The sequence below is a fragment of the Chenopodium quinoa genome, unplaced genomic scaffold (assembly GCF_001683475.1).
Source record: "Chenopodium quinoa cultivar QQ74 unplaced genomic scaffold, ASM168347v1, whole genome shotgun sequence".
In the NCBI taxonomy this organism is placed as follows: domain Eukaryota; kingdom Viridiplantae; phylum Streptophyta; class Magnoliopsida; order Caryophyllales; family Amaranthaceae; genus Chenopodium; species Chenopodium quinoa.
The window spans coordinates 2,522,187-2,537,150 of record NW_018743503.1 but is presented as its reverse complement, the minus strand read 5'-3'; the positions used below and the strand labels follow the sequence as shown (position 1 = coordinate 2,537,150).

The following is a 14,964-nucleotide window of genomic DNA, read 5'->3' as shown; positions in this document are numbered from 1 at the left end:
GATGTCAGACATCAGCTCGGATCTAGCTGTCACAAGCTCGCCGTGGATGCCAAAAAGAAGCCGGTTAGGCAAAAGAAAAGAAACCACAGCAAGGAGAGAAGTCATGCGGCAGCCGCCGAAGTGAAAAAGTTGTTAGACGCCGGTTTCATTCGCCAGTATTACTTCCCAGATTGGGTTGTGAATGTTGTGCTTGTAAAGAAGCCGAATGTTACCTGGCATATGTGTGTTGATTACACTGACTTGAACAAGGCATGTCCAAATGATAGTTATATACTTCCAAAGATCGACAGTCTGGTCGTCGACTCTATAGCCGGACATGCTTTGATGAGCTTTATGGACTCCTATACAGGCTTTCACCAGATACCCCTGTGGAAAAAAGATCAAGAGAAGACGACATTTGTCATTGATCAGGGATTATTCTGCTATACTGTGATGCCGTTTGGCTTGAATAATGCGCCTGCTACTTTCCAACGAATTATTAATACAGTCTTCATTAATCAAATTGGGAGGAATATAGAGGCGTACATTGATGACATGATAGTCAAATCCAAGCTACAGACGGATCACCTTGCTGATCTCCGAGAAACCTTCTACACACTCAGGCGGCACAAGGTCATGCTCAATCCCAAGAAGTGTATCTTTGGTGTTGAGTCTGGGAAGTTTCTCAGATTTTTAATTGATCAAAAGGGGATAAAGGCCAATCCAGATAAGATATAGGTGGTCATTGACATGAAGTCACCCCGCACTGTCAAGGAAGTTCAGAAGTTCACAGGTTCTCTGGCGGCATTGGGGAGATTCCTCAGCCGGTCAGGTGACAAGTGCCTCTATTTTTTTCCAGCTATAAAAAAGAAGACTAGGTTTGAATGGGGGGATGATGCTGAAGTGGCCTTTCAAAAATTGAAAGAAAATTAACACTCTTTACCGAGGCTTGTTAGCCCTCTGCCAAAGGAGGCGCTTTACATGTACTTAGTCGTCTCAGACCATGCTCTCAGTGCTATTCTCCTTGCTGTAAGAGATGACGTCTAGCTCCTGGTCTATTTCATTATCCATGTTCTTCAAAGTGCTGAACTATGGTACCTAATGGTTGAAAAATTTGGCCTGGCTCTTTTCACGGCAGTCAAGAAGTTGAAGCCTTACTTCTTGGCACATCCGATTATGGTCTACACAGACCAACCCCTCAAGCAGCCAATGATAGCCTTGGAGTCATCCGGTAGGATGCTCAAATGAGCTATTGAAATGCAAGGTCTTGAAATCTCTTTTGAACCAAGGACGACAATGAAGGGTCAGGCGTTTGCCGACTTCATTGTCGAAATGACAAGGCCGGATGAGCCGGAGAATGTTGACCAGGTTTGGAAAGTGTATGTAGACGGGATCTCTACTATGAACGGTTGTGGTGCAGGGATTATATGTCAGTCCCCTGAAGGGGACAAGTATGAATATGCACTACGGTTCAAGTTTCAAGCCTCAAATAACGAGGCGGAATATGAAGCCCTGCTAGCCGGTATCCGCATGTGCACGGCGGCAGGGGCAAGAAAAATTGACGCCTGCTCTGATTCACAGTTGGTCGTTAGCCAGTACCACGGTGACTATGAGGCCACCCATCTGGCCATGCTAAAATATTTGCAAGCGGTCAAAGCTGAAGCTGGGACACTTGATGAATTTCATCTATGTCAGGTGCCCAGGTCAGAGAACAATCGGGTGGATGCTCTCTCTAAGCTGGATCATCTGCTTCCTGTGATACACCTCGGTCGGTCTTTTGGGAAGTAATGGAAAAGCGAAGTATTGAAGAAGATCCCATTGGAATACTAGACCGGAGTTCAACATGGATGAATTGCATCCGGGCCTATCTGCTAGACGACACTTTGTCGGATACATATCCAGAAATGGCTGCAATGAAAGGACGTGCGGCCAACTTTGAGATTCATAATGGAGAGCTTTTCAAGAAGGGTTTTCTATAACCCCTTCTGAAATGCATCACTTCTGAAAAGGGGTAAGAAATTCTGGAGGAATTGCATTCGGGCTACTGCGCCTCTCACATAGGCGGCAGGGCACTAGCGGGTAGGGCCAGGCGGAAAGGCTACTTTTGGCCCACTCTTGAGGCAGACGCCATAGAAATGGTGAAAAACTAAGATAAGTGTTAAAGATTCGGCAGACTCATACACCGTTCGGCCACAAATCTGACGGCCATTCACAGCCCAATACCATTCGCTAAATGGGGCATGGACATTCTTGGTCCGTATACACCTGCTCCTGGTGGATGGCGGTACATCCTAGTCGTCGTTGACTACTTCACCAAGTGGGTAGAAGTAGAGGCGGTCAAAGGCATTAAGACAAAGGATGTTATCTCCTTCATCAGGCTGAATATCATCACCCGGTTTGGGGTACCTATGTCTATGGTCTTTGACAATGGCCCTCAGTTTGAGACGCCTACCCTCAAGGATTGGCTGGGAAACCAAGGGATTTCTCATTGTTTTGCATCAGTCGGCCGTCCCCAAGCAAACGGCCAGGTTGAAGCCTTCAATAAACTAATCTCAGACGGCATTAAAAAGAAAATTAAAAGAGCTGATGGTCTATGGGCGGATGAGTTAACTCATGTCCTATGGGCATCAGAACAACAGCAAAAGGGGCAACCGGTGAAACTCCATTTCTCATGGTGTATGGTGCTGAGGCCGTCTTGCCTGTTGAGCACTACGAATCGATCTTTGAGTCATGTTATATGATGAAGAGGCAAACTGGGAGGCCATGCGGCTAGCACTTGATACACTCCTGGAACGCAGGGGCAATGCTGCCTTGCGTCATAAGATTTACCGCTTGAGAATGACAAGAGCCTACAACAAAAGAGTACACAAATGGCCCTTGAAAGTAGGGGACTTTGTGTTACGAAAAATGGAGGCAACCGGTAGGGCCAATGAGCAAAGAAAGTTGACTCCCAGTTGGGAAGGCCCCTACCGGATCTCTGAAGAAGTAAGAGGCGGCACCTTTCACCTGGAAGCTCCAGACGGCAGGCAGCTAGCCAGAACTTGGAATGTAGATAACTTAAAAAAGTACTACTTCTAAGACTTGTAAATTTTTTGTAAATAAAAAGCCCATCAATGAAAAGTTGCTTTTTATTTTCAACAATATTTATTGCTTTACCTATATACATCTCCCAATGAGAATACCGTCTGTGTTATGTTCAGACGACCTTATTAAAACCCATCGTCTGCTCCAACATGAGTAGACATCCGCCGACGCCCATCCGGGTGAATTCTTCGCAGAGAGCATCTCCCATCCGGGTGGTACATTGCTTTATAAACTTAAAAAACAAACGGCCCTACTGACTGTCTGGATTATGATAAGCTCGCAGCTATTTGAATTAAACTATCTAATGAGACCTAGGTAGCTAGAGATTACCGCCTGTTCTATAACAATCGATCGGTAGCCGGCTATTATTTCATTTAGATAAAAGAACTCAATTCTGTTCTTACCCCATTAAGACACCTGTTTGGGTATTACAGGCGGCTAAATTTGAAAATATAAGCTAAGTCCAAAACATAGCAGCTAAACGTTGCTCGTTTAAAACGGCTTGATATGGCCAATGGCCGTCTGTTACTAAATGTTTACCCATCTGCTCCAACAAGAGCAAGACATTCGGCGACAGCCATCGGGGTGAATTCATCGCAGAGAGCATCTCCCAGCCGGGTGGCACATTGCTCTATAAACTCAAACACAATCGGCAAAGACTGATTGACCCAATAAGGACAAATTCACAGTCGTTTGGCCTAAATAATCTAAAATGGAACATAAACGGCATAAACAAAACCGCATCTCTCATTGACACCAGCTGGTAACCGGCCGTTATTCCCACTTAGATTAATATCCCGTACTAATTGCGTAACTTAAAAAGTCCACCCAATGGGGTAAAAGGACGCTTGGGTATATGTTTGGAAAACAGTCCTAAACGGCAAAACAAAAACGTCTGGGTGTTCAATTTAATCTGCCTGTATGATGAACGGCTGCATACTTGGTTTGGGCAATCACGGTAGTGATTGATCGACCAAGGAACCCTTCATATTCTCTAAAGTATCTAGGGTGCCCCGGTGAAAGGAACGGTGTCCTTCCAACAAGCGTATTATTCTGATAGAGGGTTCTGAATTATCGGAAAGCTAATTCTTCAGTAAGGTCAAGTGATCGGAATGCCTAGGTGGAGGTCGCTTCCGATCAGTAATATTAATGTACAATTAATATTACAGCTTAATCTTGACTGAACCCTTCGGGTCGAACCCAATCGAACAACCGATCTGAGACGACGAATCAATCCGAAGGATTTTGATGAGTCGTCGGATTTTTACGAACAAAGACGTCGGATATCGAGCTTAGAGCGTCGCAAGTCGAGTCGAATTTAGAATTCGACGAGACGTAAAATCAATCGAGTTACAAGTATGAACCTAGCCGTAGCCTCGCATTGGCCTAGCCATGTGAGTACTAGGCTCGGCGAGATCCATCGCAAGTCTAGCATGCTAGGCGTGCTAGGGCATTGCGTGCTAGAAGGCCATGCGCCCAAGCAACATCGCACCATCGTAGCATTGCATGTGCGTGTGGATGTGCTAGGCGCTGGCGCTAGGCAAGGCCTAGCACTACTCATCGCACCATGGCAGCATGTGCGTGTGCGTATGCGTTGCTAGCACAGCACCATGCACCATCGCAGCATGTGTGTGTGCGTTGGTAGCACAACACCATGCACCATCGCTGCATGGGCGCGTGCGTATGCATCACTAGCACAACACCAAGCAGCAGCGTGCTTGTGCGTGTGCATAGCTATGCAGCGCCCAACATGCGTGGCTCGCTAGCAGCACGCATGTTGGCAGTGGGTGGGATGCTTGCTAGCTGGCTGCGCTATGAGATAGCAGTGCTGGCTTGCAAGCACAGCCAAGGCGTCAGGTGCCAGCAAGGCTGCCTTGGCTGCCAAAGCTGGCTGGCAGCCAACTGTCCCAGCCACATGGAGGATCCGGTTGTGTGTGGGGACCTAGGGTTGTGGCAATTGCCTTGGGCACCAAGGCCATGGTCCCCTCCTCTTGGAATGGTCCTCACCTACCCACTCCTCTCCATGTGCCACTTGTAACTCATTGATTCTTTTGCATTTTATTTTGTTTTGATTAAAATAAAATAGTGGAAAAATGCAATTCTCCCACATTGATGAGAGAAGGGAGAATCAAGTCTCCTTTCCCTATAAATACCCAAGTTTTGGGTTTGGGAAAAACCACTTGAGTAGAACTCAATGAGGCATCTCCCTTAAGGTGAGAAAACCTCTAAGTTCGTAAAACTCCAGTTTTTATTGGTCGGGTCCCGACTAACCTTCGGGACTTGGAACGTTCGGGTCGGGTTTGTGGGTACAAGCCATTGGAGGCGTTCACACTTGTGACGCTCGAGCTTTCGAAGTAAGGGCTCGATTTGCGAGCGAAGCACGCATCAAAGGTATAATCTTTTATCCTTTCTTATGCTTTAAATTATGTTTTGCTTGTTAATTGCATTTATTACGAGGGCGAGTCTTGGCGGGTTTCATTCCGCGTAGTGTGGGTCACTACGAAACCCAACACTCGGTCAATCAATCTACCTTGAAACCAACCACACAGCCATCCAGGGGCAAGAGGCAGCCGGTTCGTTAAGTGTCGTGTGCAATTAACAAGTTGGATAAAGTTGCAAGCATATACATATAGCAAAAATAAAAAAACTTTGCAAAGAATTGGTCAAAACCGACTCATTTGGATTTTTCATTAAAAGCTCTCGGCATAAAAAGACCAAGAGAGAAAACCTGTCATACCGGGTCCACATTCGGAAAAATGAAAAAAGATTGTTGGAAATACATTCAAATACTCGGCTCGTAGCCCGGAAACACAGACGGCTCATGGCCAAAAGGAGAACCTTAATTTTGCCTTTGCTGAGACGGAGGCACCGACTGGTCCTGGCCGGAGGGGAGGTTGCCTTCAGGTTGCCTCGGTTGAACTTGGTCAATGTCAACCGGCACTTGGTCTTTCTCATGCTCATTGAGCTCCTCATCCTCCTGCTCCTCATCAGACGGCTCGATGCCGACCCATTCATTAAACGGAGCCGGCGCCTTCAGACCGAGGGACTGGGCATCATATACCTCGGTGGCATACTTGTACCTTAGGTTGAAAAACTCCCAGTCGTAGTCCGGGTGGATGAGATTCCATGCTAATTTCATGCATGCCTTGATATCTCGTTCATTCTCATCCACCAGTCGCTCTTGCTCAACCGCCAGCTCAGCCTTATGATCATTCCGCATCTGGACCATCTCATCCTTGAGTTGGCCGGCGTCTGCCCGAAGCTGGGTATTTTCTTTGTCGGCCTCCTCTAGTGCTTTGAGATCTGACTGGGCATTTTTAAGCTCAAGCTCAAGCTCAAGGTCGGACGCCTTATTGTTAGCCGCCTCCACAGCAGCCGTGAGCTCCTTAACCAGCTCCTCCTATTTCATCTCTTTGGCTTCAGTCTTAATATCATTCAGAGTAGTTCAGTATTGAGTAGAGTTAATGGCATCAGCCGCCCGTTTATTGGCGTCTCTTACCTCCTCCCGCTTCCTTTTAAACGGGGCTTTGGGCCCGTCCACCCTCAGCATTGCCTGCAAAACTCAGCCGGCAAAAAGATAATTTAGCTGACATACAAAAAAAAATAAAAAAAAATAAAAAAAAAACATTTGAAAGCAAAGTTACCTCAGCTAGCAAGGCGAAGATGCAGTCCATGTTGACCTGATGCACCCTTGGAATCAAGTCGTTCTCTGACCGGGTGAGGCACCTCAGCATCCGCTTAGAGTACTACTGGAGGGCCAGCTACCTTGGAGAGGCATCTGCACCAATAAAAGGATGTGGTGAGATAGCAGCGTAAGCGGCACCTAGATTGTGCCGGCTGCTAGATGAATCCCCCAATTGGATAACTTGAGATTTGACACGCATGTGCCCAAGCAGCCATGGGAGATCAAAGGAGTTAGTCATACCTTGAGGTTCAAACTGAGGGGTCTCCCCACCCCCAGCCGCTGCAGAACCGGATGCAGCATCGGGTGGCATGTCACCCTTCGGCGTCTCAGGGACGCCCGACTCTTTGCCAACCAGCTCAGTGCTTAGACCAAGATCCTTCAGGCTTTTGCCTGCAGAAGTTGGTCGGTCCTGTACAGGCGGCAGAGATGATGTCGTCTGGGTAGGCGGGGCTTTCCTTACTTTGGAGGGAATCTTCGCAGGTTCATCAGCCTTCCGTTTGAGCATCTTGGAGATGGATCGTGGAATGTTTTTGCTTCCACTTTGAAAGTGGAACATAGGGTTACAGCCGGTTAAAAGCCGTCTGATGACAATAAACGTTTACAAGTTAAAGGATACAACCGGAGCTTACCCCATCATTCTTGGCCGCCGGCTGGGCCCTTTTCTTCCCAAGTTGATCCATCCGGATCTGAGCTGCTCACCTGGAAGGCGTCCTTGCAGAGTCCACCATTTTTAGAGCTTTTTCTGCAAAAGGGAACCTGTTGGTTAAATACAAAACAAATCACAAAACCCTAGAGACGGCATCAAAATGTCGGTTAAATGGTCAACGTACGTCTCTCAAACATGGTACTAAGACCACAGGCGGAGAGGAAAGCCTCATCTTTAAGCCAATCCGGATGGGGTACCCAATTCTTGGGTACAATTATTTCAATGCCGTCTTCCAGAGGCATGGTGATTGTCTTGAAGAACTTCGGCTCTATTATCTGTGACCAAGCCTCCTTAGGGATATGCAGAAGGGCGCACTTTTTTCCCATAAGAGTCGGTTTCTTATTATACCGGCGGAGGAGATGGTTTTGACGTCTGGATGGGGAGGAAACTAAGTAGAACTTGCTCTTCCAATTGCTCCACTTAGACGTTTTACCCAGCATCATCATGTACTCTGGATGCGTGGTTAAAGTGTACCACGCTCTCCAGCCGCCTAGGGCACGACTTAAGTAGTGCATGTGTGAAAACGCCTCCCGGCTGGGCGTTAAGTTTTTCATCTCGCAGACAGTGATATAGTAAAGGATGTTCACCTAGGAATTGGGTGTGAGTTGCCATACGCCAATCTCGTAACCCCTTAAGATGGTTTGATTGCGTCATGAAGGGGGGTAAGACCCTATTTATAGAGGGGTAGAAAAAAGGGGCTTCCCTTGTAATTTCCCCAGAAGGTGAACAGTCAAAAAACCGTTCACCCAGTCTAGAGTGACATGTGTCACAGGCACCACGTGGCACACCCCTGTGAGGGATAAATGATTTGGGTAAAAATACCCATGTCACATGGCCCAATCAAAATGGGACACGTGTCACCCCAAGACAGGTCCTATAAAGGCCACTCACCAGTTGACACGTGGCACTCCAAATCAGCAAGGGAAAAAGACGACTTTTAGGGCCCAATTCCCTAGACTGCCAAAAAACGGCGCAGCCCATCAGTCCTAGGTTTCCATAACCTAGGACAGGGGCACAAATTCCAATGACTCTACAAATAGGGAGATTTAACTCACTTTGAAAAAACACATTCAATTATAGAAAACACTAAATTCTCTTGAAAATAGAGAAAAACACCTGATCTCGGAATTTGAGAAGATCCCACTTTACTTTTCGCACCATTTTACATTCTCCGTACACGTTCTAACTTGATCGTCGGAGGCAAAACTCACCCAACCGGAGTCTTTGTTATTTTGCAGGTACAGGCGCCCGGAATCCTGTCTAGTGACGTAACTCTCTCGAGGGACACAAAATACCCCGAAACAAGAACCATACATAATATCATTAAAGTCTTAATGGTACTATCAAACATCAAATTAGTACCATTAAAATTTAAATTTTTTGTATTACAAATAGATTTTTTTTTTAAACATGGTAATAAATTTCAATGATACTAATGTGGTATTTGATAGTATCAATAAAACATCAATGGTATTACATATGTTTTTAATGGTACACAAATTATAACATTGAAATTAAATTTTTGTAGAAAATGACCAAAATACCCCCATGATGTATGATGCTCATACAGCATGGGTATGTGCCCAAAATCCCTCACTAAATTGCACTAAAATCAAAGTTAGTTCTAAATGCTCTTAAAATATTCCAAACTATATGTAGTTTTTTTTAGTCAGGATCCTTAATGTAGTTAAATACTATATATATATATGGTTTATCAAGTTTTCAACTAATGCAATTAGTTAGAATTTTGTAGGTGGTAATATAAGCTTTGGATCGAGTCTCAAATAATCTACATCATTTGCTTTTAAAAAACAAAATTAAAGGGAAAAGAGTACAATTGTATTGACCACCACTATTATATTTTGTAGCCACTACTTATGTTTCGAATTAAATGTATCGACATTTTACACTATTTATGTGTCTCACTTTAACTATAAGTTTTTATTGAAACTTAGAAACAAATAAATATACCTATCTTCAACATAGTAACTTTAAATAATAATTACTACAACTAATTCCAAGCTCGCAATTGCTGCCTGAAATTACTCGCAGTAATTATTATCAAGAGTTAGAGGACTATATGTATTGGTAGCATCATAGATCATGAAGTTTTAATGGTGAAAACGGGCTACACTTTGCTGAAGAATTCAGAGAGATGTAATTCCTTGGAGGGTGTGAAGGACTTTCTTAAGGTCTTGTGGTTAAAGATGGAAATATCCAATGGATCACCCGCTCACTTGCTCCACCCGCCTTATTGTACGGGTGAAAAACCTGGTTTAAACGAATGATAGGCGGGCTATGGATTAACGGATGCGGGTGACGGATCGGATTCGGGTGGAAAATTTTCACCCACCACCCGATCCGTTAACCCGACCCATTACCCAAATATTTCAAAAAAAAACAAATAATGTTTTTTAATTTCTGAAATTCTTTATACTGGGATAGGCCCAACTAAGCTAATATCCTAATACAAATGTAATTCCTAAGCTAATGTCCTAATTCCTAAACCCTAACATTTCAAAAAAAAAAAAAAAAAAAAAAAAAAAACAAAACAAAAAAAAAACAAAAAAAACCACCATGACTTTCTCTCTTGCCTCTCTCTGCCTCACAGTGGCACCACTATAACAAGGTCGACGGTGGCAGCAGCAAGGCAAACAGATATGATTCATCAGTTCCCCTTCAACACCTTCAATAGTTTCTCCTTCCCCCATTACAAATATGCAAGCTCCGCTACCCCCGTCCTCCTTCTCGACCACCACTACATCCATCTTCATCAAAGAGAAAGGTTGCTGAACTTAAAACATGATTTGAGTTTAGTGAAGACACCAAAAGTGATCCAAGTTACCAAATTTCGGGCTTTCTCAAAAGCAGGAAACTTACATTTTTTAATTTTAATTTTTCATATTATACATCCAATGATCACCCGAACCATCCGTTTCACCCGTAGGTGATGGATGGATGGATTCGAGTGGATGTTATAGCGGGTGGTGGATGGATTGGGTGGGGTGGATGGAAGCAGGAGATGGTCCACCCGCCCCAAACCCGATCCATTTCCATCTCTACTTGTGGTCCCTTAACATTCTCCCTAAATGGAAGATGTTCATGTAGAGAGTATTATCAAACGATATTGCTATGAAGAGTAATTTGAGACGGCGGGTATGGATATTGATACCCTTTGTGATCTGTATGTGTCGATTGCAAGAGGGAGATTTACATCTTTTCAGATTTTGCACATCTGCAACAGATGCATAGAGGGGTGGAATCCTACAGATCCACTTAGAAGCAAATACAGACAAGTCAATTGTTGACTTAATTTTGTACTATATCCGTCTATTCACAGGTTAGGATGGAATTAGTGGCCATAGGAATACTTTCTTTATAGTTACACTTTGGGAGTTGTGGTTGCAAGAAACACCATAATTTTTTAGGGTAAAAACAGCAGTCATCAATTGTCGATGCCGGCTATTATTTTTAAATGGTTTAAGGCAGCAAAGTCTATTTTCAAAAGATATAGGGGACAATCTACGTGTTTGAACCTTGCAGGGCAAGGATGAGATCACCCACCTTGGTTCCTATGCGTTATTTTACATAATGATGGCACGAGTGATATTTTTACAACGACAATATTGGTAAATGGCTCGTCACTCGTGGAATAAACGTACTCATGGATTAGGATGGAAGTGGTGTCTGGAAATAGAGGAGTTTAGTATTCAGGGAATGGTGGGGGGAGCGGCTCACGGTTTGACTTGAAGGTCTTCGGTGAGGAGCTAATCGTTTATTGCAGGCTATCACAATTTACACATACTCTGCTTCTATGGTACAAATGCTCAAGGAGGAAATTGTTATTTATCTCAGCGTTAGATGGACAGCGGATGATGTTCGCTGAACTAGTAAGGCCCTTTACATGGTGTAGAATCCATAAGGTTCAAAGAGAACTAGTTCACAAGGCTCATATATTTGCTACCACGGCTAAATAGTAGTTTATCTCCCATTAACAATGCATTTTAGTTTGTTTGTTTAAGCTAATGTCAAATAAAAAAAATAAAATAAAAAAATAAAACTCTAAGTTATAGATAATTAGAAATGTGAATTTCTATTCGTCGCTCCTATTTTACAAGGCGACGCTCCCATTTTAATGTAAAGTTACCGTTTTGCCCTTGTGTGAATTTGGGCTACATAAGGCTCCACCACTTTGTCACATAGTTTCCCGAGCATTTTAATATTATTCCCTAGAACTTTGACCCACCACTTGCCTTAAAAAAATCCCGAGCCCGAAAATTCCCGAGCCCACCACCAAAAATATTAAAGTTTTTTACAAAAAAAATTATCAAGGTTTAGCGACGGGTTTTGGACGATGAACGACGACGACAATCGTACACCGGAGGCATCTTCGGAAGAATCTGTAAGTCGTAGAACTTTTTTTTTTTAAAAAAGGCACATTCGCCCAAAAAATCCGGATCCTCCATGGATGTTCCGGATGTTTTGGGCGGATGTGCCTTTTTCATTTTAATTTGTTTTTATTTTTTATTATTATTATTATTATTATGATTATTATTATTATTATGATTATTACGATTATTATGATTATGATGATTAATATTATTATTATTATTATTATTATTATTATTATTATTATTGTTGTTGTTTTGTATTATTATTGGTGAGCATAAATTGGGTTAAGAAAAAAATGTGGTTTGTAATTGTTATTAATATTGTTATTATTGTTATTGTTATTGTTATTGTTATTATTATTATTAGTTATTTTTGTTAGTATTAGTTTATGTTAATATTAGTTAATGTTAGTGTTAGTCAATATTAGTTGATGTTGTGAAATTAGTTAATGTTAGTGTTAGTTGATGTTAGTTAATATAAGTTAATATTAGTTAATGTTGTTGTTATTATTATTATTATTATTATTGTTGTTGTTGTTGTTGTTGTTGTTGTTGTTGTTGTTGTTGTTGTTGTTGTTGTTGTTGTTGTTGTTGTTGTTGTTGTTATTATTATTTTCATTATTGTTATTATTATTCTTATTATTATTATTACTATTATTATGATTGTTGTTGTTTTATAAATATTGTTATTAATATTGTAATTATTATTATTATTGTTGTTTTATAAATATTGTTATTAATATTATAATTAAAATACTAATATTGGAGTATTTTGTTTGTTTTCTTTTATGTTTATAGGATGCGGAATTTGAAGACGGTTGTGACGGTGTGAATTATAGTGCTCATTTTGTGATGAACACGTATTTTCCAACGTTTGAAGATGTAGTGGAATGGGCGGATGTTGTTTCCATAAATCTTGGATTTATTTTGGTTAAGTCGTCGTACAACAAAACTAGAGATGGGAGGCCTTATTGGTATTTGAGATGTGATCGGGGACGAAAGAGCAAGCCGAGAGATTTGGAGGACGTTATTCGAACGGACACAAAGACCAAAGCTAATGGTTGTCCTTTCTACATCAAGATATACTACGAGTTTGTCACCGATAGTTGGAAGATCCGGGCAAGAAATGATGCAACTGGGACCCATAACCATCCAATGATTGTGTATCAGGAGGGTCATCGTAAAATTAGTGGGTTGAGTCCGGATGCGAAGAAGGTTGTGCGTGACATGACGAAGTCCAAGGTTGCACCACGTAACATCATGGCGACTATTGCAGAGCAAGTTCCTGATGATCATCCAAACATCAGACACATTTACAACTGCCAAAATGACTTCAGAACGGAGATGTCTGATGGGAGAGGAGTTGTTCAGCAATTTCTTCATTTGGAGAGACAGAGTCAGTATCTTTACTAGGTCATGTCTGATGATCTCGGTGTTCTACAGCATGCCTTTATGGTGCACCCAGTCACGGTAGACATACTACGGACGTACCCATATGTGATCGGTATGGATTCCACTTACAAGACCAACCGATACGGGATGCCACTCTTTGAGATAGTTGGTGTGACACTGACAAATCAGAATTTCCTCCTTGGTTATGTGTTCATGCGCAACTAGTGCACGGCAAGCTATCGCTGGGTTTTGTAGAGACTGAGAGAGTTGATTGGGTATGATAAGGAACCGTCGGTATTTCTGATAGACCGTGAGCTTGGGCTATGTGCGGCATTGAGAGAAGTGTTTCCAGGGACCTCGCATTTACTTTGTCGATGGAACATTAACAAAGATGTGGAGGCTCGGGTCACTGATATGTTCAAAAACAAGAGGATCGGTGCGAGTTTCAAAAACGGAAAATGGAAGCGTATCATGGACGCTGCAACCGAGGAGGATTATAATGATGTTGTAGATACAATGAAAGCTCGGTGGGCAAGTTATCCGGCGGTGATTAGTTATGTTGAGAGAACATGGCTTTGTCATAAAACCAAGTTTGTGACATTTTGGACAAACCAAGTTCTACATTTTGGCAACACTAACACTTGTAGAGTTGAGAGACAACATTCGGTCGTGAAGATGTGGTTTGAATCTTCGACAGGTCCGTTGTTTTTATGTTATAGTTGATGTATGTACTTCGTTTTAGTGATTTTAATTATAAATCATAACGGTTTTTTTGTAATGTTAATGAACGACAGGTTCTTTGGATACCGTATGGGTCCGAGTACATTGCCATATTGGTAATCAGCTCATTGCAATTCGTAATGGTTTGGAGGCGTCTAGGTCGAAGATTGCTGAGAAGTACCGACAATTGCCTATGTCATGTATCAACGGCAAGGTGTCCCAGCGTTGTTTAAAAGTTCTGGATGACGAGACGAGAAGGATGAGGGAGCTGAGTTATCACGTGTATGAGCGTTGTGGATGTGCAATGCGTGTGACCCACGGTTTGCCCTGTGCCTGCCAGATAAATGATTCTCTAGCTGCCAAAACAGGCTTGTATATTAGGAAAATTCACCCGTTCTGAAAGACCTTGGTTATCGGTGATGGGGATGATGTACCGGTTTTCGGTAATGACTCGACCGAGGATGCTACACATTTTCGTTCTCTGGTGGATGAGATAATCGGTAGTGATCCTGCTGTCCTTCAAAATGTATCTCGCATCATTGAGGAGGAGCTGCATCCGGATCATTCAAACCTTGGAGATCCGAATGTAAACCACAACGTTCGTGGTCGACGAAGGAACAATGATACAAGACGTGATCGTTCTTATTTCGAACATGTCAACCGTCAAAACCTCAACGTGGTGAAAGGCAAACATGTACGATTGGCTATTGTGATTTTCACGAATTTCATCATTTATCGTGCTAATAACTGAACATTAATTTTGTGCAGAAGATCCATGTGACGTCAGGCAAAGCCGGTATCGGCACTTGCTTCCAGGACCGATGTTGCCTTATATCACGGCATGGAAGGATGTCATTGGCGATGGTAACTGTGGCTTTCGTTGTGTGGTCGACTTCTTCTTCGGTGATCAAGCGCAATGGTTTGACGCTCGGGAAACAATAGCAAATGAGGTTGCCGCTCATCCATTCCTGTATGAAAGGATTTACAGGATTGGAAGGGTTCGAATG

The 14,964-nt window shown here is 42.8% G+C and overlaps 1 protein-coding gene across 1 annotated transcript; it reads left to right on the top strand.

The window, feature by feature from the left end:
• The first annotated feature begins 11,808 nt into the window (after positions 1-11,808).
• LOC110739575 lies at positions 11,809-13,258 on the top strand. The gene is made up of 2 exons (XM_021920030.1): positions 11,809-11,856; positions 12,644-13,258. Exons 1-2 carry the CDS (start codon positions 11,809-11,811, stop codon positions 13,256-13,258), a joined length of 663 nt encoding a protein of 220 aa, XP_021775722.1.
• Positions 13,259-14,964: the final 1,706 nt, after the last annotated feature.